Raw genomic sequence first — 26,839 nt, forward strand, 5'->3', positions numbered from 1 at the left:
GGGGCCCCATGGAGCGTTCCTTGTGCAAGGGCCCTCAAAAACGTGGAGCCAGCACAGCTAGATGGCCTACAAGATCCCCTCCAACCTCCAGACATTCTGGAGCAACAGAAACTGGTGGCAATGGTGGTGAGAAGGTAGATTCACTGAGGGCATGGGACATGCTTGTGCCTAATCCCAGCTACATTCAGTTATTACATTCCTTCATGGGCCTCTATGGGCAACTCTCTGTTCTGTCCCTGGGAGCATTTTAAAATGGCTTCTCTGTGTGAAGCAGGAAATGAGCTATTCAGGGGAGAGCAATGCGTGTCCCTCCAGATATTGTTGGACTGCAACTCCCATCAGCCCTAGCCAGCATAGGCAACAGTGAGGGAAGATGGAAGTTACAGTCCAACAACATCCAAAGGGCAACACGTTCTGTGCCTCTGAACTTGTTGAATCATTGTTTGTTCTTTCTCCCCTTTTTATATCTATGTCTTCTCCCCTCTACTCCCTTTCTAACCAATCCATCCCATTACTTTCCACCAGTTTGTCAGCCCCCCACCCCGCATTTAACGTTCCATGTTACTGCATTCTTCTGGTGCTGTTTTTGCCCCCTCTCGCTCTTATGTTCCTCACCCCCTAAATATTTTGTGCATATCTGCAAACCTTGGGGCTACCGCAAGTCTGTGATACCTCTGCCTTGTGTCTTGTGCATGGGCATTCCAGTTTTTGCTCCAGCTCCGCAAACAAGGGAGGGCTTGAATTGGAAACAGAGGGACAGATGAAACTGATATGTGTTGTTAATGTAATTATTACACTTGAAAACATTGCGTCCTTCCTCCTTTAGTCTGCGGCTCATAGTCTGGTTACTTTGCTTGCATGAACTGAAATGATTTAGCCTGCAGGTGCCTCTCTGCAGCACATCTGTTTTCTGCTTGTGGCACACTAATCTGGAATGCACGGGTTGAATTTGGAGGTGTGATTTGGGGCAGGGAGAATGGTGACTGAATGATCCAGCCTCACAGGAAAAGGTTGCATTAGATCAGGAGTGGCCGACTTGTGGCCTTCCAGATGTTTTGGCCTACAGCTCCCACCAGCCCTGGCCAGCATAGCCAATGGTGAGGGATTGTGGGAACTGTTAGTCAAAACATCTGGAGGGTCACACATTGCTCAGCCCTGCATTAGATGAACATTTTGATCCTTATCAGTTTATGATATTCTATGCTATCGTTTCGGCAAGATAAAAGCGTTGAACAAGAAGAACCTCTCAACCTCCTTGCTTCAGTTCTGAATTGGCATGAGTGTGGCTGTGTCTTACCTGCGCACATAACGCCAGCATCTTCTGTGTGGGTACAGTCATGTTCCCCCCATGCTTTTGCTTCGCATTTGCTGACAGCAGTCTCTGACCCTGTGCAGTTAACGCCATCCAGCCAGATATGGCCACTTCCCGCTCCAAAACGAGAACCTCGTGGGGCTGATAAAGCAGCTCCGCAGTGAAGATACTGGCACACAACCTTGGCATCATCAAGGTCCCAATCGTCATCACAAATTGTCCCCCAGAGTTTCTCATGCAATATCTCAACTCTTCCAGAACAGTGATTGGGGCCATTTGCTAATCTGATCTCAGGTGGTTCTGAGAAGGATGAAAACAATTAACCAAGAATGAACATTTCTGGAGCTACTTTACCATATAACTGCTTTCCCATAAAGTCCCTGTCTTCTGTTACTATCACACTGTAGTCCCAGTTGTGTGGGATGCCTACAAATGTACATAATTTGATTGGCATGGCTGTGGTAGTGCACTTGCTGCATTTTGTCCAAACATGCAAACCTTCTCTCTGAGATCAAGCGCAGGGAAACTGCTTCTTTGTGCTCTCAGTGGAAGCTGGCTGTGCACAGCTCTGATTGGCTAGAACCTCCTCATCCATTCTGGAGCAATTTTGCAAGTATTTTAAAGTCCATCATTATCATCATCATCATCAATTATTGTTATTATATAAGGAGGCAAATGTACATTTACTTGAATAAGCTTACATCCATCTCATTCTTTTCTTTGCAAGTGACAACTGTACCTCATTCCTAGCCACAAAATGTTTCTTATGACGTTACACATATGTGCAGTCATTGTTGTGTGCACAACAAATAAATTATCCAGTTCTCCTCAGAACACACACAGTCAGCAGGTCAGATGATGGGGCTGATCTACCTCCTATTTGAGAAGAATTTCTGGAAGAATATCTCTAATCTGCTGTATGGCAGGAAAAGGGGATTGCTTTCCGAAGACCTTTTCTAAAAGTCATCTGCCAGTGAGTCTTCACCATTGCCTGTGAGTTAAGTGGTCTCACCCCTAACAGGTCCTGGAAATGCCCTGAACCTTTCTTTCAGCAGGGACACTAGGGCTTTCTTGAGGGAATAAAAATGGATTTTAATCAAGGCCCAGAGCTTCTTTGCTGGTAAGAGCAATGGGAAATAGAATGTCCATCCATCTTCAGCCTGGAGAGAACATCAGCTATTTGTAGAGAAGTTCTGACTCCTTCAGACCGGGGAAAGGAACTTTGAGGAAGAAGTGAGGGAAAAGTCTGCTGCGCCCTTTGTTGCGTTCTCCAAGGGGCCTTTTTAGCAAAGCTCCACGCCATCGCCAAGGCTGGTGCTTCACCTGTCCTTTTTCTTACCCTCCCGGCTTTCCCTTTCTACCTGCCTTAAATGTAGGTTTCTGGCCTACCTGCCTTAAATGTAGGTTTCTTAAATGTAGGTTTCATATGGCAACCAGTGGGCCAGGCAGCACTCTTCCAAGGGGGCATATTTGGCCCAGAGATTGCCAGTTGCAAATCCCACTTAGTTTTAGACTAGACACTGCTCCCCCAGGGTAAAGTGAGCAGCTGGATAGGCTCTCTTTCAGGCAAGAGGATGGAGTATATGATTTTACAGGCCTTTTTAATTTCCACAATTCCGCTATTGTTACCTGCACACTCCACACCGGCATCCTTGCTATGGTCACAGCTGTGTTCCCTCAAGGTGTTTGGTGGGCATTTCCTTAGGCTGTCTTCTTCTCCTGTGCAGTTCACTTGATCCATCCAGGTAGGACCAGATCCTTGTCCATATTTAGCTGCACTTGCTGCCGCTAAAGCATCTCCGCAGCCCACTTCCCGGCACACGACCTGGGCATCGGCTAAGTCCCAGCCGTTGTCGCACACTGTTCCCCATCTTTGGTTATACAGCATCTCAACTCTGCCGGTGCAGGGAGCTGAACCACCAGCCAATCTCATCTCTGTTTAGAGAGAAAACAGAATGTAACACATCCAGTGCAGCTGATACTAAAACAGCAGGTCTTCAGAGCCACCATTCCTGGCAGACAATATTTTTGTGACATGCAAACATAAGCATTCCCATGCTTAGTGAGACCAATGTTCTCAGCATCCTGCTTTTGGCAGGAGCTCACCAGGTTCTTTATGCATGTTCACAAACAGCTTATGCTGATGGAATCCCACTCCTATTTTGTTTCCAGGACCCTAGAGGTTTACCACTGCTGAACAACAGACATTGGTTTTCTGCCTGTTATTTTTAATAGTCACTAGTTGACCTACCTTCTGTGAATTAATTGCATTCCTTTAAACGCCACATATGGCCATCACAACATCCTGTGCCAATGTGCTCCAGCAGTTGATGGTGTGTTGTGTGAAGGAATGCTTTTGTTTGCTCATCATGCAACAGTCTGAGCAACGTGATCTGGGGGGAAGCTACTGAATAGCCTTGCCTTGGTAAATGTCAGAGTGCAGCCACTCATCATGACAGTCCCCGCAGCCATGCTGTGAAGGGGAGTCCAAAAATTCTGGCAGCTGTGTTGATCCACATCCACACACTACTTCTAACAGTTTTCATCTCCATCGGGAGCAGGTATTTTGTAAAGCAAATGGGTCTTAATTGCCCTTGCAAGAGCAAGCCACCCCAAAATACGTTGTGTTACAACAGGGGTAGCTCACAACAATCAGCTTTTCTATATGAGGCTGTTAATCCTCTGTGTTTACTTCCAGTTTCATTACAGAACTAAGATCAGATCTCTAAACAAAGAGCTTTTCCTTTCCTGCCTTTCTGCTATGAAACCTCTAGGTGGCACTGTGGTATAGTGGAATAACATAATTGCAGTAGTGGTGACTTGCACTTTGCACTTCACCACACCAGGCCTTTTATCCCACAACTTACTGGGGCTTCTGCTTCCAGATTTTTTGTGGGATTAAGATCAGCTCCTGACATGGGCTGATATGGGCTGTTTTGCGGGGGCTGTCTTTCTTGGCAAGTTCTATGTGTTTCATTTGACAGCCGCTAGATGGCACTGTGGTTATAGCACAACTGTGCAATTTCACACAGCTATTAAAGCAGATTTTTATTAATTACTGCACTATCTCTGATCTTTTAAAAGGTGGGATAATGGACAAAAAGCATGGGAGACACCCTGGAGGTTGACGGCGTCGTGTAAAGGACCCATAAACTTCCGTGAGTGACCGATCATGAGCGTACAATAAAAGTCTCATGTAGAAATGCCCTTTGTGTTGGGATGAAAAATGCTGCATTTGCTCCACTCCAACTCCCCTCCCCCTGCAAAAGAGCTCTTAAAAAACAGAAGTGAAACTGGAGGGTCACGACCTTGTCCAAAGCTCCCATAAACAACCATGAGTAGGGAATGATGAACGCACAGTAAAAGCCTCATGTAGAAAAGCCCAATATATTGTTGCTGGGGAAATCAGTTTTTCCCATCAGTTTCAATTCACCCCATGTGGAAAATTAATACGCTGCACTTGAGGATGCTGTTGCAGTGAGAGGGAGAAAAGAGCTTCTACCTTTGAGGCAGGGGTGGGGGTGGGCATCTTGAAGAGGGGTCCATAACTGTGTGGGGGATTATGGGAATTGTAGTCCAACCCATCTGGAGGGCACCTGGGTGGACAAGGCTGCCATATGCAATGCACCTGTCAACATGGTCTCCAGGTATTGTTGTTGCAGATAGAAGTGCTGATGGCGGCTACTCCACCGGCACTAGCTGGATTAAGGTCTGAATGCTGTCATGAGGAGAAATGTTGTCCTCTTGTGGTATTTACCACTTCAGGGAGCCTGTTTCTTCATAAGCCTTTCCCCTTGTTGTGGTAAATACCAGCTATCATCACTCGAGGAAGCGCATGCATAAGAAATATTGGCCAAATGTAACTGTGATGAGGACTCTGACCATCAGGTCTAGTGTTGCCACCCCCCCCCCCTTCCCGGGCTTCTGTCCCATGGCGTTCAGATATTCTCTATAGTTATTATGATATATTATCATTATCATTATTATTCTGCTCTTCCTTGCATATTCATGCGTGGAGTCTTATAAAGCTGCTTTATAGGCCATGAGCACAGAACCTCCAGCCTGAGACCCAAATTCCACCCTCCTGGTGTCCCAATGTGGTCTTCGGGGGCTCCCCAAGTGGCCAAGTCCCCTTCCTCTGGCTCTACCTCCAATCCTCTGGTGGCCTCCTGGCTTTTGTGTCATCCCCCCCCCCCGCCCATTCTGAGAGGTTGAAATGCCTCTCCTAAGGCTTAGTGTCTGGCAGTAAGAGCTTTACACTACAATATGCTGGTACTTTGGGTATTCTTGACCGCTTTTGTCTTCAGCCCCACCCACAACTGGAATGTGGACCCCCAAGAGCTTCTCCAAAATGGCCCTCTGGCTGGTGTAGGCCCTGCCACTTTGCAACGCTGACCGTGTCAAAGGTAAAGTGCACATCCACCCGTGGTTGATGACCTCACCTGAGCACACAACACCAGCATCTTCCCCATGATGGCAGTCATTGTCTCCCCATGGCCTCGCCGGGCATTGAGCGAGGGCTGATTCTGTCCCTGTGCATCGGAGTTCATCCAGCCAGATGCGGCCGATCCCTTTCCCGAAACGTGCCTCACGGAGGGCTGATATTGCTGCCGCGCAGCCCAGCTGCCGGCAGACGACTCTTGCTTCCTCCATGCCCCAGCTGTCGTCGCAAACGGTGCCCCACATCCCGTTATGGAGCACTTCCACTCTCCCACTGCAGCGACTGGAACCATTCACCAGCCGGATCTCAACTTGCTCCGTATCTGCATTCTCTGTGCTCCAAGCTACACCTAAGGAAAAGAATTGCAGCGCATGGGTGAATTGATGAGGTAAGGGGAATGTCTCTCTTGGATCATTGTTCTGAAAATAGTAACAAGAGGACAGAAAAGGTAAATGAGGTAAAAGAGAGTAAGAATTGTGTGGCTGGAACAGGCTACATCCATCTAGTCCAGCATTCTTGGTCCTACAGCAGCCAGCTGGAGGCCTCCAAGTGATCAAAAGTGTGACATGAAGATGGTGGCCATCCCATAGTCTTTGTCCTTAGCAACTCTCATGCTACATCTTTTTGGGCCCTAACTCCTCGGGGTTTTCCTCAGGTTTACACATACACACACACACACACACACTCTAATTCAGCTCCTGTTTGTTCTTTTATTTCCGTTACTCATAGCTTTTGTACACAAGGCTGTTAATCCCTGCATCTGCTTTCAGTTTAGTCGCAGAATTGACACATCAGGTTTTTTAATCCTTCAACTTTACTGGAGCTTCTGCTTCTGGATTCTTTGTAGGATTGAGATGGGCTCCTTGTTTTTACTTCCTTGTTTTTTTTTTTTAGGATTGGCTTTATCGGTAAGTGCTATATTTTTCATTATACAGCCACTAGATGGCGCTGTTGTTATAGCCCCAGTTCTTCTTTACACTAGGGGTGTACGAAACCCTGCTTACCTGGCTCCGCCAGGTTCTGCTGGGGGGGGAGGTGCTCCATCCCTCCCCCCGGAATCCTCATCTTGGGGGGAGGCGCTCCGCACCTCCCCCCGGAATCCTGCCCAGCCGGCTACGCTCCGCAGGGTTTCCGCGGAGCCACTGGCCAGTTCCACCACCAGCTGGACATCTGGCCGCTGGCTAGCAGGGATGCAAATGGCGGCAGCCATAGCCGCCGCCGTTTGCGTCCCTGTATTCAGCTGTGATAGTCTACATAAAGACTTACGTAGCCTATAACGTCTGGGTTAAAAAAAAACCCGCCGCCATTTGCATACGTGTTTTTTTTTTAACCCAGACGTGATAGGCTACATAAGTCTTTATGTAGCCTATCACGAATGGGGGGCGGGGGGAAACAGACTGCAAATGGCAGTGGTGGCGGCAGCCGGTCGGAAGACCAGCCGCTGCCACCGCCTCCACCGAAGCTGCCGCTGGAGCCGCCGCCGCCTCTGCCGTCACGAACATCTGCCCCAGGTAAGTCTCGTCCCGGGGGGGATCCGCGGGGGACTGGGGGGTGGCAGGCTGTTCAGCCACGGAGTTCACTGAGATCCATGGCGGAAATCTCTGACATCCCTACTTTACACAGACAAATTTGAACTTCTTCAAACTGCTTCTTTTTATCACCTCATTATTTCTGTATCAAATAAAACTGAGAAATGATTGGAAAGCATGGGAGAGGCGCTGGAGGTTGACGATGTCAGGTAGAAGATCTGCAAGCTTCCGTGAGTAACCAATCTCAATTGCAGGATAAAAGCCCCATGTGGAGAAGCTTTTCCACTATATAACATCTAAGTGGATGTCTGCTATAGTGGAATCACTCAAATACATAAGGAGAAACAGCACCATTTTAAAAAAGCCTGGGAACGTGCACTGAAAAAACAGAAGTGAAACTGGAGGATCACGACATCGTCTAAAGAGCCTGTAAACAACTGTGATTAAAGAATCATGAGCGCAGCGCACAATAAATGCCTCATGTAGAAGAACTCCCAATCACCTGAGCTTTCTCTACCTCTTTTCTATGGGTTGGATCCAGATTCATGCTGAATCAGCTGTGCTGGCAGAAATGGACTCCCCACCCTGCCTCCTTCCCATGGCAACTCCTCTAGCCCCCTGAAAATGGGGCTACAAATTCACTCAGGGGCTAGAGGGGCTACACATTCACTCAGGAGACCTTGATGATTGGGGAGAGCTGTGGGAAGGGGAAATCCCCCCCAATCAGGAAGAGGGAACTTCCCATGGGAAAACTTGATTGAGGAAGGCCGCTCTTGGATTCAACCCCCAGAATTATCTTTGACAGGGGTAAAACAACCTGGGGCTCTCCAGATGTTTTGAACTACAACACCCGTGAGTCCCAGCCAGCAGCTTCCTTAAGCTCCAGCCAGCATGGTCAATGGTCAGGGACTCTACATATCTGGTAGCCTAAAACATCTGGAAGGCATTCATTTGTCTACCCTTGGTCTTTGTTTTCTTTGATGTCTTGTTTTCTCTTATTCCTTTCCTGTGTCTTCCATTGCCTCCCCCCACTCCAACACACACACTTTTTGTTCTTATCTAAAACTACTTCTGCTAACAATCCTATTCTTAAACAAAACAAAATGGGCCCGAGATTTTGTTTTTTGTGGGGTGGGGGTAGAGAAATGAAAAAGATCAAGACATGGCAGACCAATTGTGGAGGGTGAGGGGTGGTCTTGATAATATTTGGCATCTCCTCATTTTTTTTTTAATAATTGTCCCTGTGCTTCCTGCAGTACAGTAGTATAGGCTCCAAAGAAGTTAAACCAATTGGGGTGCAATCCTATGCATGTTTAGACAGAAAAAAGTCCTACAGCTCCCATGCTGTCTGGGGAATTCTGGGAGTTGTAGTGCTTTTTTTCTATCTAAACGTACATAGGACTGCACCCTTAGTGACTATTTACCACTGTCAAGAAGGCATTTAATAATGCCAGAGAAGAAGCAGAGAGAAAACCAAGCTAAAAGAAGAAATTGTGACATAAAACTAGAATTCTTGTTGAGCTAATCCACCTTAAGCAAACACTGGTGCTGTTCCTAGCTGCCTCGTTTACTGCTAGAAATACTTCTGGTTTGATTCAAACACAAAAGATTTTTTTCTCTCTCTCTATCTGTACAAAATACAGATTTTCAGGAAGTATATTCAGAAGTAAGCCACATGATGGAAGAGCTCTTTCTTGAACTGTCTTTCATACCAGAAGGCAACAATAAATCAAGCTTGCATCCCTGGGTGCCATATGGGGCAAGCTAACATAAAGTACATAAGGTCTTGATTGTGCAAATTCGCCTTGCTCAATGATGATCTTAGGAAATGTAGATTTTCTATGAAATCACTCACCCTTTCCCATTTTGAAGAGTCTGCTAAAATTAAATGAACTGCTCTCGTCAGACATTAACCCTTCCCTCATTGAAATGGCCCATCCTGTCAGCTGCACTTATTATTTTATAATCTTATAAGGAATCTAAGTTGGAGACTTCTTTGTACCCACTAATAACAGAGTTAATGAATTCTAACTTCAGAGGAAATGCTCTTGCTATCGCTGCCCATCAGACTGAGAGTCTTGCTAACATTAGGGATGTTACGAGGAATCAAAAAGAGATGTTTGTACCAGTGCCCTGCTCAGCATGCACTTTGAGCCCCTTCTGCAGCCATTTTCTCCCCCTTTCCCTGCCCCACTAAGGGCCCCCAATGTACCTGTGGCAGAGGAAGGCTCTCCTTGGTGGAAATGGATGCAATTAGCATCATGTTCCCACCAGGCACACTGCTAGGATATCTAATCTATATGCACTCAGGCAGGAATGCTGTACTTCATCAAAGAGCTGGAGTCCTCTGTCAACACCTTTCCTGCCTCTAATGCTAACCTATCCCCTTTTCCTAAATGACACCTGACATTAAATGCATAGCATTTAGATGATTCAAACTTTTTGTTTTACTTTAGTGTAAGCGTGTGGGGCCCTGCTCTGGATCTGTACTGGTCAACAGGGGCAGGGGGAATTAAACCTGTCTCCCTCCCGCTGCTTCCTTCCCTAAATCCTGCACACACACACCCCTGCAAGGGCTACAGAAAGAAAGAAAAACTTCCATTGAACAGGAGAAGGGAGAGAAGGAGACAGTGAAGAAGCTTTAGGGAGGGGTACATAGGGATGTCGGAGAAATCCACAATGGAACCAAATGAGTGCGGATTTACATGAATCTGACCCACAGATTCTGCAGTGGACCAGATTTTCCCCTGTTGGGCAGATTCCACAGACTTGTGGACCAGTTTTCTAACTTTCCCAAATTTGCGCAAATTTTGTCGTAGAAAAATATTCACACACACACACACACACACAAACAACAGTAAAAAATGCACATTTCCCCCATAGGCTAAAACATGAAAACACACATTTGGGGGGAATGTGCGCACGTTCACAAGTGCAAAATTGCATAAATGCACTTTTACGCAAATGTGAATTTGCACAAATTTGGGAACAACCCTCCCAGTTCTGCTGATGGGTGGACAATGGAACGAAGGGTGCCTGACAATCCGCAAAAGACAGATGGAATGGATTTTACACACTCGTACCACCCTAGAGGTACATCAGCATCTGTAAGTGTTTGCCCTATGCTCGGGGCATGCACAAAGCAGTTACCCTTTGCATGTGCTTGCTTGGCATGCACCTAAAGGATCAAGCCCCTGACAGGACAAATGGATACTCAGGCATTCCTAGTTCACAATGGCTGATCCTAAAATAGCATTTTACAAGTCAGACATTGGATTGGAGTCAGAGAAGCTCAATGCCTCCTTCCCTAGTATCCCCTTTGTCAGGCCTGACCCATCCAGGGGGATCTCTATCTATCATTTGAAGGTGTGTGCATTTAGATTAGCTCAGTAATTAAGTGTAGGGCCAGCTTGCCACTAATTTCTATGCAAGCCAATCTCAAGAAGTTCGCTTTCCCCTATATTATTTCATTCCTTTTCAATCTCTCTTTGTATTTCTGAATTAGAATGCCAGTCTCATTTTTTTCCTTTAAATTTAGTCGCTGTTATTAAAATATTGACAAATACAAGGATATCATTGGCAAGTAAAAAATAAATATAAAAATATTGAAAAGAAAGAGATGGAAAGAAATGAGCAGAATACTCTTGTAGTGGTGGTGGTGGCAGTGGGGGTGAGATTCTGCGGTGGAGTTACTGAGCTTTTCTACATGAGGCTGTTAATCCACTGTATCTACTTTCAGTTTTGTTGCAGAGTTGAGATCCGAGCACTACACAAAGAGTGTTTCCTCTCCTGCTTTTCCACTATATAACCGCTAGGTGGCACTGTGGCGTAGTGGAATAGCACAAATACACAAGAGGAAATCGTGCTTTCTTTCACTTTCACAGTTAAATGCCGCATTGTCCCGGCTCTAAAAAAAAGTCACCAAAAGTGCTGGTTAGATACAGAAGCAAAACTGGAGCATCGTGACGTTGTCTAAAGAACCCGTAAACAACTGTGAGTAGGGTTCTTTAAGGCAATAAATGCCTTGTGTAGGAAAGCCCACTGCACTTCCTAAGCTTTACTGTCTCACTGTGGCTGGACTGGAAAGGGGGCATTTTAATTTCCCCCTACCATTGACTCCAGTGGGAGGGAAATTATTATGCCAGCCTCAGGGGACTGAGGGGGCTTAGCACCCCCCAACATTGCCCCTCTAATGCTATGTTTTGGTGCCCTCCCCACTGCTGGCAGAACATTCATGCCTGCAGAGCTTTCCATGGGTGCACCGGGGGTTATCCAGCAATGTAAGTGCTATCCAAATGGCAGGCCTCCCTTTCTGTTTACACCGCCTCCTACAGCCTCTCAGCCAGCCAAATGCCAGGTGCAGGAATTGCACTGGAATAAGATGGCCAGTTACCCATTGGCCAAAAAGAGGAAATCCATCACCAAAAAAAGAAAGAAAAGAAAAAAGAGGGGAAGATAGGACAGAGATTTGCATAAAATTTGCCTATGCTAATTTCTAGGTATAAATGCAAGTCTAGAAATAATTACTAGAATTTAAATGGAAAAGCAATGCACCTAACTATAGTGGGGGAGGGCTGTGACCAGGCGACCTGTGTGCCTGCTCAGTCTGCTGTCTGTTTACCAATTGTTGATGGGCAACTTCCCAGCCCCTGAGTGCTCTCCCTGCTGATGGTTCTTTATCCTTAAACCAAACTTGGACCTTCAAATAGAGGACTGTCCTCTATAAAGCAGGAAACATGGCCACCCTGCACCCTAAATACGGTAAATTGGAATATTTTTGAAGAGTTAATTAAATCAGATAAAATAAAGTGTATGGACAGAAGTTAGCATGAAGTGTGTTGTTCCAATAGTTTCTCTAGGAATCTGTCTGCCTACTGAGTTTCCTCAGCTTTTCTATAGCAAGAGAGTTTGGTTTTAAAAGCTACAGCCCAAACACATCTATCCCAATCCAGGAAAAGGAAGAGTTCTTACCGAATTCCAGTGACCAGCTGTGGTTTCTTTGGTCGATGTTGACAGATTTGCAACCAGTTCAAGATCCCTTCTAATGCCAGATCTTTCAAATAGCCAAGTAAAGCAGCTTCAGGAGTATGTGGTACATCACACCCTCTTGTTTCTTCTATTTCTTCCAAAGTTTCTTCCCAAAAAGGACATATCAATGGGCAACCCCCCCCCCCCCATATTCTGCTCAAAGAGCCTGACATCTCCAACATTTATCTGCCTGGAGTTTGTGCATTTGTGCCAGATGGTTTGGAGTCCAGCACTAACACCAAGGAAATTGAATCTAATTTTTTTTTTTAAAAAAACCCTCTCCTTGAGGGGAATAGAGATAACATTTCAGCCACTTGTTCATATAACCAAGACCAGCCGAATAATGGTAAATGTTGAAGTGCAGGAGCTCATCATGATAACTCCCAAAGCCACCCCCCAAGAAGAGTCCATAGGTGCACCGCCAAGGACAGTCCAAATTCAGGCAGCTGTGTTGACCCATAGGCAGCTTCGTGTGTGTGTGTGTGTGTGCGCGTGCGCGCAGCCTTGGGCCAGTCACTGTCTGAGCCTAGCCTAACAAAGGGATCATGTGCCAGGCAGCCCTTATCCTCTACCCAGCTTATAATGCCAACTTATAGCACTGATAAATAGAACTTCGGCAGATAATGGGCATCTCTACACCAGCCTAAAATCCTGCATATTTAAGATGGGACTTTCTGCTTCTGTTTTAAATGCAGGATCACAACGACTCCCTTTTTCACCCACTTCCATTCCCCCTCCCCCTCCTTCTCCCCGTATCTGAGTCTTCCATTATCTTTCATTGATCTCGCTCCTCTTCTTGCCGCTCTAACTCTTTTCATGGAGGAAAGTGAAGGGGAACACAAAAGGATAATTTGATAGCTCATTATCTGTGTTCTATTTTAGAATGCAGCAAAGGGCATTTAGAGCAGGAGGGTCATGGGGTCATGTAAAGAGCCCGCAAACTTCCATGACGGAGCAATCTGAATCACAGGATAAAAGCCCATTGTGAAGGAGCCCCATGTCACTGCTCCTGCTGTGAAAAAAGAACCAGAGCTGTGCTCCTGCTGTTCTATCTTGACCACACCCAAGCCTCCTTTGTTATGTTCTCTCCTGCATCCCTTTCCCAACAAGGCTCATAATTAAAATCTCTTCCATTTTTATGAGCAAAGATTACCATTTACTGATCAAACCTTTTGGATTCATGACAGAGATTAAACATTCCAATCTCTTGAGCAGGGGAGGGCAACAACCTCCCATAGACCTCATGCACGGTGCATGAGGTGGTGCGTGATGCTGGCAAGAAAAAGATGACTTTTTCACTTTAAAACAAGGTGCACGGGGATCACGTGGCTTGTTTTAATGCAAATCATATCTCTGGGGTGTTGGAAGCATGATCTTGCGTTAAAACAAGGTGTGCGCTACTGAATCCAGGAATGGCCGTGTGTGTGCGCAGCCCCTTGTGGGTTCTGGGGGACAGAAATTGGCCCTCGGAGCTTCCAAAGGTGCCCACCCCTTCCTTAGCGCTTCCTGATTTATTCAACAAGGCTAAAATATGTATCTCTGATTTGGAAACAGGGAGAACGTCTTTCATTCAGCTCACCACCTCTTGAGAGTTCAACAAACATGATCTTATCACAGGTAATGCTTTCCTTTTTCTTCCCCTCAACCAAAAGCTGAAGACTCGTGTGCCCTGCAAGTACTAAAACCACCCCAAATTGCCTGTAATATTACTGATCTAACAGGATTGCTATTGCATATAGGAGAGCTTGGGAGGGCTCAAGCGGCCAGCTGGATCAGGAAAGGGGGTTCCAACGCCTACCTCAACCCCTGCCAAGGAACGCTCTTCCTTATGGGAAAGTAGAAATAGTCCAAAGAGTGGTCTGGTGGCAATTATTGAATGTCGGAGGCATGACCCAGAGGGGTACATTAAATCAAGACTGCAACGTCCATTTTAAAGGGGGAGTGAAGCCCTGTCAATGTGCAGGTGCCATGAAAGTGATAAGAACATAAGAAAAGCTGTGCTGCATCAGACCAAAGGATGACCTACTCCAGCATTGAGTTCCCACAGTGGCAAACCCGATGCCTATCGGAAGGACGAATAGCCAGCATGGTGGGGCCTGAACTGGATTGGGACTATGGTGGTGGTGGTGGTGGTCGTGGGGGCTTTAGTCCTTTGCTCAAACCACAGTCCAGGTCAGAATCGGACAGACCAGTAATTTGTAATGGGAGGAAAGCTTCCTTTAGCAGCAGTGGGAGTTTCCCCTCTCATTGTGAATAGCAGACATAGGACATCCACTTCTGATAGGGACTGCAGTACAGGCATAGCATTAAAGCCCCCCCCCCTTCCCCCAACCTCATGGTTTTGATCCAGCTTGGAGGGCCCCCATGCATTGCTGGCTATATATAAATATTAAAACCTACCACATAAGGGTGAACCATGTGAAGCACAACAAGTCTGGCCCCAAAGATTGCAGCCTTAGAGGTTCGTTCTCTTTTCATAAATGGAAGTTCCATTAATCATTTATCTTTTTCCTTGTATTCTCGAAACATTTTGCCCTGTCAGCATTGTTCAGCTGCTAATGCAGCTGATGGTTCTCTAAACAACTTGTTTCTGAGATATTCAGCAAGCCACAAACGTCATAACCTCACTTAACTTCTTGACTAAGGACAATCACTTGAGTGGTTGTGCCACAAAGTATAAAATGGCAAAGACAGCTTGAAATCAGTAGAATGATTTGATCTGTGAGCGACAACAGCTCCTGGATCCTGTTGCTACTATTGATACGGCTAGTTGCAGATCCAGAAAGCCCCAATACAGAACTGAAGGGGCCCCTCTGAAGGGATGGAGGGTACTTCCTCTCTTCCCCACCAATCCAACCCCCTGGAGGCCCCAGTTCCCCTTTTAAAAGTAAGTGCAGTGTTTAAGCGTTGCATACCCACTGTGGTGCCTACAGCCACGCTATCTTTGACGCACCTCTCATGGAGCTCTTTCTCGGGGCTTGTACCTCTAAGGCAGGAGTGGGCAGAAGGTAGATCTCCAGATATTTTGGACTTCAAGTCCAGGAAGACCGTGCCAGTATGGCCAATGGCCAGGAATGCTGGGAGTTGAAGTCCAAAATATTGAGAGATCTACTTTCTGCAGAGCCCTGCTTTTCAAGGTGCTTTCCCAGTTCTTCTAATCAGCTCTCTCTCTCTCTACACAAGAGTGTGCCTTGAAAGTGTTTCCATGGAATTCTTTGGGAGGATGGGGCGGTGTGTTGAGAACAGTTCCCACACTGTGGGCATTTCTACACCAGCCTAAAATCCTGCATTTAAAATGGGACTTTCTGCTTCCATTTTAAATGCAGGATCACAATGACTCCCTTTACACACACTTCCTTCCCCCCTCCCCTTCCCCCCTCCTTCTCCCCATATCTGAGTCTCCCGTTATCTTTCATTGATCTCGCTCCTCTTCTTGCCACTTTTCCTCTTTTCCTCTTTTCATGGAGGAAAGTGAAGCAGAACACAACGGGGTAATTTCATAGCTCATTATCCGCGATCTATTTTAAAATGCAGCAAAGGGCATTTAGTGCAGGAGGGTCATGGGGTCATGTAAAGAGCCCGCAAACATCTGTGAAGGAGCAATCTCAATCACAGGATAAAAGCCTGGTGAGAAGGAGCCCTGTATCATGGTAGCCCTGAGTAGAGCCACTCTGTACTACATGTGTGAAACCTGATCCTCAGATCAGGATCTTGCAGCCTGGCTGCCTTTTCTGCCCGCTAGGTCTCACCCATATAGGAGTGAAGCTTTGTGATTCTAGTTGTTAATGGGTATGGCTTAGCAGCCAATATAAAAGTATGAATAATCTGGAGCTGCTGAACAGCTCACCTGCACTAATCAGGTCGATAACCTTCACATCGCACAGACACCTGGCGTTCTCTGGTGGGAACTACTCGTACTGCTACTTTTGCTGCTACTACTGTGACGACATACTTATTTTGTAGCAGCAACTAGAAGCTGCAGAGAACCCAGATTTGACCTGGTCAGCCATCTTATATTTGGAATCCTCTTGAGTAGTGAACTTGGCAAAAATTGTGGCTAAGGAGAGGTGATTCTAGAGTGGTGCAAGAGTTGAGCTGCATTGACTTATTTTCATTTTTTGCCCACGATTAGTACTTCAAAGTGAGGAAGAACTTTTAACCAAAAAAAAATAGCCATAGTTGTGCAAATCATAACCTTTCATTGAAGCTCTCCACTGTCATTTCCCCCATCTGCTGCTGCTTTGTCACCAGTTAGGGTGTTTCCCACTGTCCTATTTTTATTCTAGCCAATCAGGGATCATATAGTGAAGATGTAGAGGTCAGTGGGGTTGAACAAAGTTTATTCAGAGTGAGGGTAGTGAATGAAACACTGTCATCCCCTTTCACGGCATCCACTTTTGAAGTTGATGGTTGCACATATTCATGTTCCATCACCTATCCCTTGGCTGCCACCCCGGCCTCAGCTTAGCCCTTTTTAGCATAAACTCTGCTGCAAGAGTGGCTCCTGTGAGTGGACAGTGAGAAAGAAAGAAAGAAAGAAAGAAAGAAAGAAAGAAAGAAAGAAAGCCTAACGAACAGAAAAAAGCCAGACGAAAACTGGAAGACTTTATGAGGTATAAGGAACCAGATTACAGAAGGCTCAGAGGCAGGAGTAGGAGAAGGAGAACCTAAAGCAGTTGAATAGACAGTGAGAAGTGTGCTGGAGACAAAGGAATAGAGCAGGGGTGGGCAATTTGTGGCCTCCCAGATATTTTAGACTACAATTCCCATCATCCCTCATAATTGGCTATGCTGGCTAGGGTGAATGGGAGTTGCATTCAAAAATATCTGGGGGGCCATATGTTGCCAACTCCTGGAACAGAGTGATCAGATGCAAAGGGGACAGAGATCCTATACCTTTAATGACTGCATAGGGGAGGAAAATTCATCAGGTGCAGCTTTTTTTAACCCCTGCACTGACAATGTGCACTTTGCAAAAATCATTATTCTAACGCAACTATTAAGGACACAGGTGCCTTGCTCTCCTTTGCCTCTGTTCACTCTAAAAATAATAATAAAAGTGACATTTTTGGAATACAGAGGCTAAGAGGCATATTATGCAGCTAGCTGGATTAGCTAAAATCTTAGGGTAGCCATCTAAGGGCCAAGCTACAAGCTATGTTAAACACAACATTTGGCCCAATGTGTTTATTTTTTTATTTGTAACTAGCAGCCGGAAAACGGAGGAGGCAGCAATCAAGATCAAGACCACAGTGTAGGTGGAATATTTTTTTTTTTTAAAAAACCCTCTTTCCTCCCACATCTTAGTCCTGGCAAAAATTGCCTTCCCAAAGCTGGTATGTGTATCAGGAAGGGAAGCTGCCACTGGGACTGGTATCAGTTTCCCTTCAGATGCAAATAGCACCTTTGGGAAGGTGATTTTTGATAGGACCAAGAAACCGGGATAAAGAGATTTAAAAATGTATTCTCCCTCTGGCTGTGACCCCTCTCTTATTAATTTTATTTATTTATTTACCTCATTTGTTCATATCTTGCCTTCCCTCCAAGAAGCTAAAGTTGGCATACATGGTTCTTTCCCTCACAATTTTATCTTCATAAAAACCTTGTGAAGTACATTAGGCTGAGAGATCGTAGCTGTCACATTCACATGTAACACTAAGTCAAGGTTTATGTTATCCATGGTTTGTTGCTTTAGTCATTACTTGTCTTGCAGACAGGAAACAAAACACAACTTGATTTCCCTATTTCTGGTTTGATTCCCTCTTGCTCATTTTGCCAGCCTTCAGAGTGGTTTCATTTTCAGGCTGCTCTTGCTGGGCACCTCTGTTTCAGGGTGGCCAGCAACACAAACAACCCAGGTATAAGCCATAGTTCTAGGTTCAGACATCATCACAAGCCATGGTTTAAACAAGCCAGGCTTCATATGCCAACAACAAACCATGTGCTCTATTTGTGGTTTATAGCTGGTTAACAAACAATGGTTTGTTTGTGTGGATGTGTTCAGACACAACAACAAGCTAGATTTCAGCAAACCACACCATGGCTTAACATTATGTATGAACCAGGAGATTTGAACCTTGGTCTTCACAGTCCTAGTCCAACACTTTTACAAATTATAAAAACAACAACATGCAGAGCTAAATTGTGCGTGTAAGTTTGGCCCCAATATATTTTGCTTCTGTGCCTTTGCCAATTTGGCAGTCCTGTTGTAGACAATGATCAAAGTCTGTGTTTCTCTTTACTTTCGGTCTTTTTCATCTTCTTTTTAACCTAGCCGGTGGGAAGTGTTCCTTGCCAATGTTGGCCTGATGTCTGGGCCCCTTGTAGAGGGGGTCTTAGAATCCTCCCCATGGCTCTTGGCCTCTCACAGGTTCCACGAGAGAGGCAGGGCTGTGGACTAGTGTAGACCACACCCACTCTACTTTCTCTGGTTGGCTGGACAGGAATAGCAGCAAATACTTTAAAAACCAGCAACACCCCCTGCTGCCGCTGTTGACGGAGATGGTGCTTGCAATTGTCATTGTCTATACATTCAACCCAACCAAGTCCTGAGGCATTAAAGTCTAGCATGTTTATTTTCAGTAAGAGCTCTTATGGGTTGAGGCCTACTTTGGCCCATGAAGTAAATCCTGCTTCCCAAACCACATGCCACAATGTTTGTCTTTTAGGTGCCACTAAACTCTCTCTCTCTCTTTTCCTACAATGAACATGGCTATGGGTATTATAAATATATAAAGGAAAGCTGAACATTAGTTTGGGTGGGGAGGGAAACTTTTATCCTCCCTTGCCCCAAACACATATTTTCAGAAATGTTTTCTATGAAAACATTTCTGAATGAACTGAGAGATCAGTTGCTGAGAAAACAGCAGGCAAAGTCTGCTGGATGAGTTGGGCCCTTCAAAGGTAGTATGGCTTAGACTCTTTCCCCTTCAACAGTGAAGGTATTGAGCGCTTTCCAAGTGTTTATGTAGAATTCCTTTCAACTCCATCTCTGTTTCTCAACTGCTTTAAGGACAGGGGTGGGGAAGTACTTCCCTCTGTCAGGCCCCCACATGCCTGGCTGATGAAACACACAGCCACCGCCTGGAACGCACGCAGCCACAACCAGCGGCTGTGCACAGCCATTCCCTCCCCCTCCTTTCTTGACATGAAGCTTAAAGACATGATCAGGTGTGGATTCACATCAGCAAGCTGCAAAGTGACTGCGATGTTCTCCATGCTAATAACAGCTAATCCAAATGACTGAGCAGCTGCCTGTAGAATCAGTGGGACTGGGCATAGTCCAAAAGTGAGACTGTAGCCCTCGGTAGACGGTACTGCCTTGTTTAAGTCAATTTCCCCACATTTCCAATATAATGCTAGTGTGCAAAATCAGTTACGGGCGGCAGAAGCTGCGATCTGGCATAATTTGAGGGAGGGGAGAACAGAACACAGGTGTCCCAGCTGAGTCATCCTATATTAATCTATTTGACTGATCTTTCCCCTCAAGTTAATGAGGAACCCTAGAGTCCTTTCCTGTATCCTTCATACAAATGTACTGTCCCGATAAATAAATAAAACAAACCTTCTGATTCTCAGTTTCTAGTGGCACTGCTTAATAAATCCTTTACCTAAATCCTAGGGATGTTTTTACTTAGAGGTAAGAACACTCTGCACATGCCCAGAGACACTTCCCTACATTTTAAACTCCATTTATTCCAGGGTTGTGTTCTAATACAGGGGTGGGCTGACTTCAGATGTGTGAGATTAACTGGTTGGCATTATTGTTGTTGTTTTCTTAGAGTCCCTGTTGTCTACAAACTGGTTCAGGATTTTTGAACGGCGATGGCATAATTAACCTCTATTGTGATCCTGAGTATGGACTCTTGCTTAAAAACATTTTAAAAGGCTTGCTGGATCAGACAAAGCTCCACCGAGAGAATTATTTGCAAGAACCTTTGCATTCTTTGCATTCTATTGTATTTTATTCTTTTAAATATTTGTATTGTATTTTACATTTTTAACTGTTATATGTCATTTTAGGTTTTTAACTGTGTGTAATCCACCCAGAGAACATTTGTTATTGGGCAGATTAAAAATGTAATAAAAAAGAAATGATATATAAATCAACCATCAAAAAGGCCACAAGTAGGTCATGATCCACTTTTTACCCAACCCTGTTCTAGCGTGAAATCTAATACTCCTGAGTATTAGACTCTTGCTAATGAGCATAAGAAGAGATGTGCTGGATCAGACCAAGTTCTACTAAGCCCGGTACTCTTTGCAAGAACTGCAACAACCAGTGGTCCACCAGAAATTGGCCAGTGGGCTACCAATGGGTCACCACCACCTTCTGCTGACACCTAGCCTAGTGTGCTCTCTGATAAACAAGCAATGTGGTTTTGCTGCAGGTGGCTGCAGCAGGGGTGGAAGGGGTGGAAGGGGGGCAGGTGCACATTTGCTAACTTGCAGCTTCAAGGAAAAGAGTTCACTCACCCCAAAGACAGGCCAGGAGAATCAGGGTCGTTGCCATCTCTCTGAGCCCCTTTCCCCGAGATTTCCCCCCAAAGGGGAGATTGCAGGAAGCCATAGGTCCCAGGTACTCAGCCAGGCAAGTGCAGATCTTTTACTTGGACAGAATGCTCAGAGCCTGGATGTTTGAGCTGTAGCTTGTCCTGATGGGACACTCGTGTCGGTCAATGCCACGGCCAAAGGTTGGGAGACAAAATACTGGGAAGAGGCTGGTGGAAACTGGGAGGGAGGAGTCTAATCAAGCTTAACTTGGCTATCTGCCGGCACTGCTGTTTTCTACGTTTGTGACATTGTGAAACAACTTTCAGTTCCCCAAAAATGGCTAGCTTGATGGGTAACCCTAATCTTGTAGGTCCAGCTGAGGCTTAATTTGAGTCATAGCTCAGCTACAGGACTAGTCTCGAGAATCAGGGATCTGCTCTGGAATATGTGAAGTAATAATGCATGTGCCTCTGAGCATGCGAAGGGTGCCTTTCTCTCACTAGTGAATAACACAGGCACATGTTTCTGGGATTGAGATAGGGTTGCGGCTTCAAATCAAACTTGAATACCAACATTTCTTTCTTTTTTTTCCGTTCATATTAGTCACTGAGGAGGGTGCCAGGACGTAGCAATGTTTAGAGTAGAGGACCCTAGTCCTTCTAAGCTTAGGTTGCCACAGGTTAGGGCTATAGCTCCGTGGGGAGCACATGCTTCACATGTAGAAGATCCCAGGTTCAGTCCCTGACATTTCCAGGTTGTGACGGAAAGACTCTGTTGGAAACCCTGGAGAGCTACTGTCAGTCAGTACAGATAAAACTGAGCTAGGGCTCCTTCACACTGAGCTTTTATCCTGCGATTGAGATTGCTCCTTCACAGAAGTTTGCAGGCTCCTGACATGACACCGTGACCCTCTAGAGCATCTCCTGCACTAAATGCCCTTTGTTCCGTTTTTAAATAGATTGCAAATAATGAGCTACCACTTCAGTTTCCTCCGTGAAAAGAGTTAAAGCGGCAAGAAGAGAAGCAAGATTAATGAAAGATAATGGAAGACACAGCTATGGGGGAGAAGGAGGGGGGAAGGGGTGAGGGAAAAGGAAGCAGGTGAAAAAGGGCGTCGTCGTGATCCTGCATTTAAAACGGAAGCAGAAAGCCCCATTTTACATAAATGCAGGATTTTAGGCTGGTGTAGAGATGCCCCTAGATAGACTAACAGCCTGACTTTGTACAAGGTAGCTTCTAATGTTAAACCACTTCGGGCGCAATCCTATGCAAGTTTAGACAGAAAAAAGGCCAACTCCCAGCATGTTCCAGCCAGCCATGCTGGGAGATGTAGGCCTTTTTTCCATCTAAATATACATAGGATTGTACCTTTAGGGTACAATTCTATGCATGTTCAGACAGAGAAAAGGTCTTAAACTTTGATGCTGGTTGGGGCATGCTGGAAGTTGTAGGACTTCTTTCTGTCTTAACATGCATAGGATTGCTCCCTTAACTGCTCATCAAGTAACTTTCACTCATCTCCACTATAATTAGCACTGTGTGTGAAACATTGGGATTATTTTTTTAAAAAACCCTCCCAAACTTAGAAGCCAGTGAGATTTCGGAGCTAGGAGGAAAAACCCGAATCCTGACCTCTGCAGCAACTCAGGTGCCAGAGGCTACTAAACATCTGGATTTTTTGTATGCCATCTGCTCACTTTCTTGCATGCCCATTGGCTGATTACAATTCATTTGCATAGAGTTGGATCTGGATTTAGTCCTGTTTAGAACAGACCCACTGAAATTAATGGGATTTAAATTAGTCATGACTAACCTGCTCTACCAATTTCAATAGGTTTACTTGAAGCATCGCTAAATCTGAATCCAACCTACTGTAAATATCTGTTGTAAAGTGTCTGTATGTAATGTGAAGGCCTACGTATTTCTACTCACCCCCAAACTGAGCTGATAAAGGGTATTATTTTTCTTTTCTTCTCTTTTCAGTAGGTCCACTTATCACTGGAAGAAGGAAAATTGGAACAATGAATAATGAAATCTGTTGATTGAGATACAGAAATAAACTAATTGCCTATGTGATAGTATATATCCACAACTTGATATTTTAATTAAAAATAGAAAATTACCAAAGGTTGGGTTCACAAATAAGGAAGGAGGGAAATAAGATCTTGTTTTACCTGCTTTATTTCTCCTATTTTGGGGAAGTAGCACACCCACAACTCTTCCTTCCTTCCTTCCTTCCTTCCTTCCTTCCTTCCTTCATCTTCCGGTGAGACAAATACCAGATTCAGTATCTGCCAGTTTTTGAATGACTGGGGCATACATTGCTAATTAGATTGCCTTAAATCTGTAGCTGTTGTCATTTTCGAAGCGGTGTCATCAAACAGAAAAGTATCGGAGATGGAGGCATCTGTTTGCAGAAGCAAATAACAAAGCTAACTTTCAACCATGCACAAACATGATGGAGGGAATTGCCCAACACGACGAGGAACCTGGTTCTCCAAAGTGTCACATGAAAAGGACGTGTGCAAATGCCTTTGGCAGAGCCTGGCTTTAGGCAACCGTCTTTCCTTGTGCTTGGATATCTGTGCAGGGTTTTATTTATATGAGGTCTCAAGCCCAGGCCAGAACCTGTTTACAATACAAGGACAGCTGCAGGCAGGGCCAGCCTAAGCACTGAGACAAATTAGGTAATAGCCTGGCTTGCTGAAATTCGAGGGGCACCTGGACATTTCTGGGAAAGGTGCTGCTTCTAGTTGTGGAGGGAGTGCAGAAAGGCAACGTAGCAGCTCAGTGATATCCCCTATTCCAGGAATCTCTGCACCTCCACATTCCCATGTATCTAATTAAAGGGTCAGGTTGCCCATTCCTCCCTCCCAATTAAAATGTCAAAGAAAAACCAAAGAACTAATCCATTATATTACCAACCAATGTATTACATTCTCCAGTGCTTTAACTTTGTTCCAGTAATAAACACCTAGGGCGCAATCCTATCCAGATGGTTGCCAGCTTCCGACATCGGAGGCTGCTGACTAACCTATGTAGGGCAGCTGGAGCCCGGAGGGGATCCTCTCCTCTGTGCTCCGGCCTCCCTGCATTTTTGCCTAGATGGGCAATTTCTCCTGTCTAGGTGTGGCTTTGGGGAGGGGGAGGGGCAGGGCAGGGCAGGGGCCTGGAGACCCAATAGGAAGCGGTGTAAAGAAGCTTCCACAGTCTTCTCCCTGTCCCCGAGACCACCCCCTTTTCCCTGTCTCTGTGCTCCGCTTCTGAGCACGGAGATGTAGTCAGCACAGAGAGAACCATGCTGGCTACAAGGAGGCGGGGCAGGGAGTGCGTTTCTGGGAACTGTCTGGCTTCAACCCCAGTTCCCAGAAACTGAACAGTCCTATGGCCCGCTAGACAGTGTCTAGTGGCCATAGGATTGCTCCCTTACCGTTGTTCCAAGAGTGGAAGGGATTGTTTCTTATATTTTTTCAGTGTCATTTGTGGCTTGTGGGGTTAGTCATAATACTGTTTGTTTATATTTATTTATTTATTTATTTATTTATCTGGAAGATTTACCTCCTCAAGGGGGCTTACACTCAATAACAACAACAAGAAGAACAACAACAATACACACACTGAGGGCACTATCCTATCTAGATAGGTGGCCAATCGGAGGTGACCACCTATCCAAAGCAAGGCAGAAGAAGCATGGAGGGGATCATTCCCTCTGCACTCCTCCTGCCCTGCTTTTTCTGCTAGACAGCTGATTGCGGCTGTCTAACCGCAGGAGCATGAGGTGGGGAAGGAGGCTGCTGTACGACACATAGGATGTGTCATACAGACAGCTACGGTCTCCCCACCCTGGAACGCCCCCAGCCACGCCCCTTTCTGGCCACTCCATGCTTGTCTTGCAAGCTTGGAGGACGGGGATGTTCTACGCTGCCTCCAAGGCAGTGCAGAAGTGGGGGGAGGTCATAGCATCATAGAATAGTAGGGTTGGAAGGGGCCTACAAGGCCATCGAGTCCAACCCTCTGTTCAATGCAGGAATCTAAGTCAGAGCATCCCTGACAGATGGCTGTCCAGCCTCATCTTGAATGTCTCCAGTGTGGGACAGCCCACTACCTCCCCAGATAATTGGTTCCATTGTCGTATTGCTCTAACACTCAGGAAGTTTCTCCTGATGTTCAGCCGGAATCTGGCTTCCTGTCACTTGAGCCCATTATTCTGTGTCCTGCAGATGGAGAAGAGATCCTGGCCTCCCTCTCTGTGACAACCTTTCAAGTACTTGAAGAGCGCTATTGTATCTCCCCTCAGTCTTCTCTTCTCAAGGCTAAACATGCCCAGTTCTTTCAGTCTCTCTTCATAGGGCTTTATTTCCAGTCCTCTGATCATCTTTGTTGCCCTCCTTTGAGCCCTCTCCAGCTTGTCTGCATCCTTCTTAAAGTGCGGTGCCCAGAACTCCAGATGAGTACTGAGTACTCCAGATGAGTACTACCAGTGCTGAGTAGAGGGGAACTAGTACTTCCCGTGATTTGGAAGCTATGCTTCTATTAATGTAGCCCAAAATAGCATTTGCCTTTTTTGCAGCCACATCACATTGTTGGCTCATATTCAGCTTGTGATCTACAACAATTCCAAGATCCTTCTTGCTTGTGGTGTTGTTGGGGTCAGTTCTCCAGGAACCAACCTCAGAGCACAGGATCCGAGATCGGTTCCCAGATAACAGCATATCCTATTGCCATCTAACCGCTATCTAGCAGCCATAGGATTGCTCCCTGACACACATACAACCACACAAATAACAAGAACAACAATAATAATCTCTCTCTCTCTCTCTCTCTCTCACACACACACACACACACACACGTTGGCGTGTGACATGATGTGACATGATGCTGGTGTGTGACATTGTGACATCCTTAGAGGCAGGGGATGAAAAGTCCCAGGGGCCCCTGGCTGATGGCAGAGTATGGTTGGTTCCCTTCAGTTTGCCACAATGTCCTTATCCCACACTGTTCCGTCCAAGATTTTGCGACTAATATTCACACATCAGTTAATAAATTTCCAATCAGCTTTTGATGATCTTTCTTCACTGCGTTGTTAAAGTATCCTAGGATACATATTTGGCTCATCTAAGCAGAGGAGCTCATCTCTGTTGGTTCTCCTGGACATCTCATTGGCTTTAGATACTATTGACCGTGTAGAAATGGGGGGCAAGGATCTGTACTGGTTCCATTTCTGTCTGTATGAGTGGTTTCAGAAGGTGTTCCTGAGGAGCTTCTGCTCTGCTGCACAACTCCATCTTGTCTCCTATGCTTTTTAACGTCTATGTGAAACTGCTGAGAGAGGTTTCCTGGAGATTAGGGCTGAAATGCCATCAACATGCATCTTTCCATCTTCTTCAGGTGCCACTGTGGATGTCCTGAGCTGGTGTCTGGAGTTCATAATGGGCTGGATGAAGACCATCCAGTAAACTGAAGCTTGGTCCAAATAAGACCAAGGCCCTGCTTTCTGGAGACATGGTTGAAACGGAATTTGGCCTTTTCTGGATGAGGTTGCATTCTTTCTGAAGGATCAGGTTCCCAGTTGGGGTGTGTCATTAGATCCAGCTCTGCAAATGGATGCCCAGGTGTATCCCGTATCTCATAGCACATTTTACCAGCTTTGGCTGGCAACCAGCTGCAACCCTTCTTGGAAACCTGGGACCTGGCCACAGTTATGTAAGCCCTGGCAACATCTGAAGGAGACCATTGCGGTACATTCTGAAAGGGGCTGCCTTTGAAGACTGTTTGGATACTTCGGTTGGTTCATAACACAGCAGCAAAGCTGTTAACTGGTACAAGTTACAGAAAGCACACCTTGCCAGTACTTAAAGAGTTGCATTGGCTATCTATTTGTTTCCAGGCCCTTTGGCCTCCTTGTTCCTCATGACTGAGAACTGGTGTGGTGTAGTGGCTAGAGTGTTGGACTGGGAGTTGGGAGACCTGGGTTCTAGTCCCCACTCAGCCATGGAATCTCATTGGGTGACTTTGGCCCAGTCTCAGACTCTCAGC

The 26,839-nt window shown here is 45.7% G+C and overlaps 1 protein-coding gene across 1 annotated transcript in view; it reads right to left on the reverse strand.

Annotated features, from left to right (window-relative positions):
• Positions 1–20,945, reverse strand: part of LOC146341672 (scavenger receptor cysteine-rich domain-containing protein DMBT1-like) — a 43,329-nt gene extending 22,384 nt beyond the window's left edge. Inside the window, exons 1-4 of the mRNA XM_084805127.1 lie at positions 20,786–20,945; positions 5,755–6,102; positions 2,942–3,247; positions 1,298–1,612 (exon numbers count right to left, since the gene is read on the reverse strand). Coding sequence (XP_084661253.1) covers positions 1,298–1,612; positions 2,942–3,247; positions 5,755–6,102; positions 20,786–20,879 — 1,063 coding nt within the window. The 5' untranslated portion in view covers positions 20,880–20,945. The remainder of the gene's footprint in view (positions 1–1,297; positions 1,613–2,941; positions 3,248–5,754; positions 6,103–20,785) is intronic.
• Between the last annotated feature and the right edge of the window lie 5,894 nt (positions 20,946–26,839).

Source organism: Heloderma suspectum, chromosome 6, assembly GCF_057233095.1.
Source record: "Heloderma suspectum isolate Gila_16-S chromosome 6, 16-S_ref, whole genome shotgun sequence".
Classification (NCBI taxonomy): Eukaryota; Metazoa; Chordata; class Lepidosauria; order Squamata; family Helodermatidae; genus Heloderma; species Heloderma suspectum.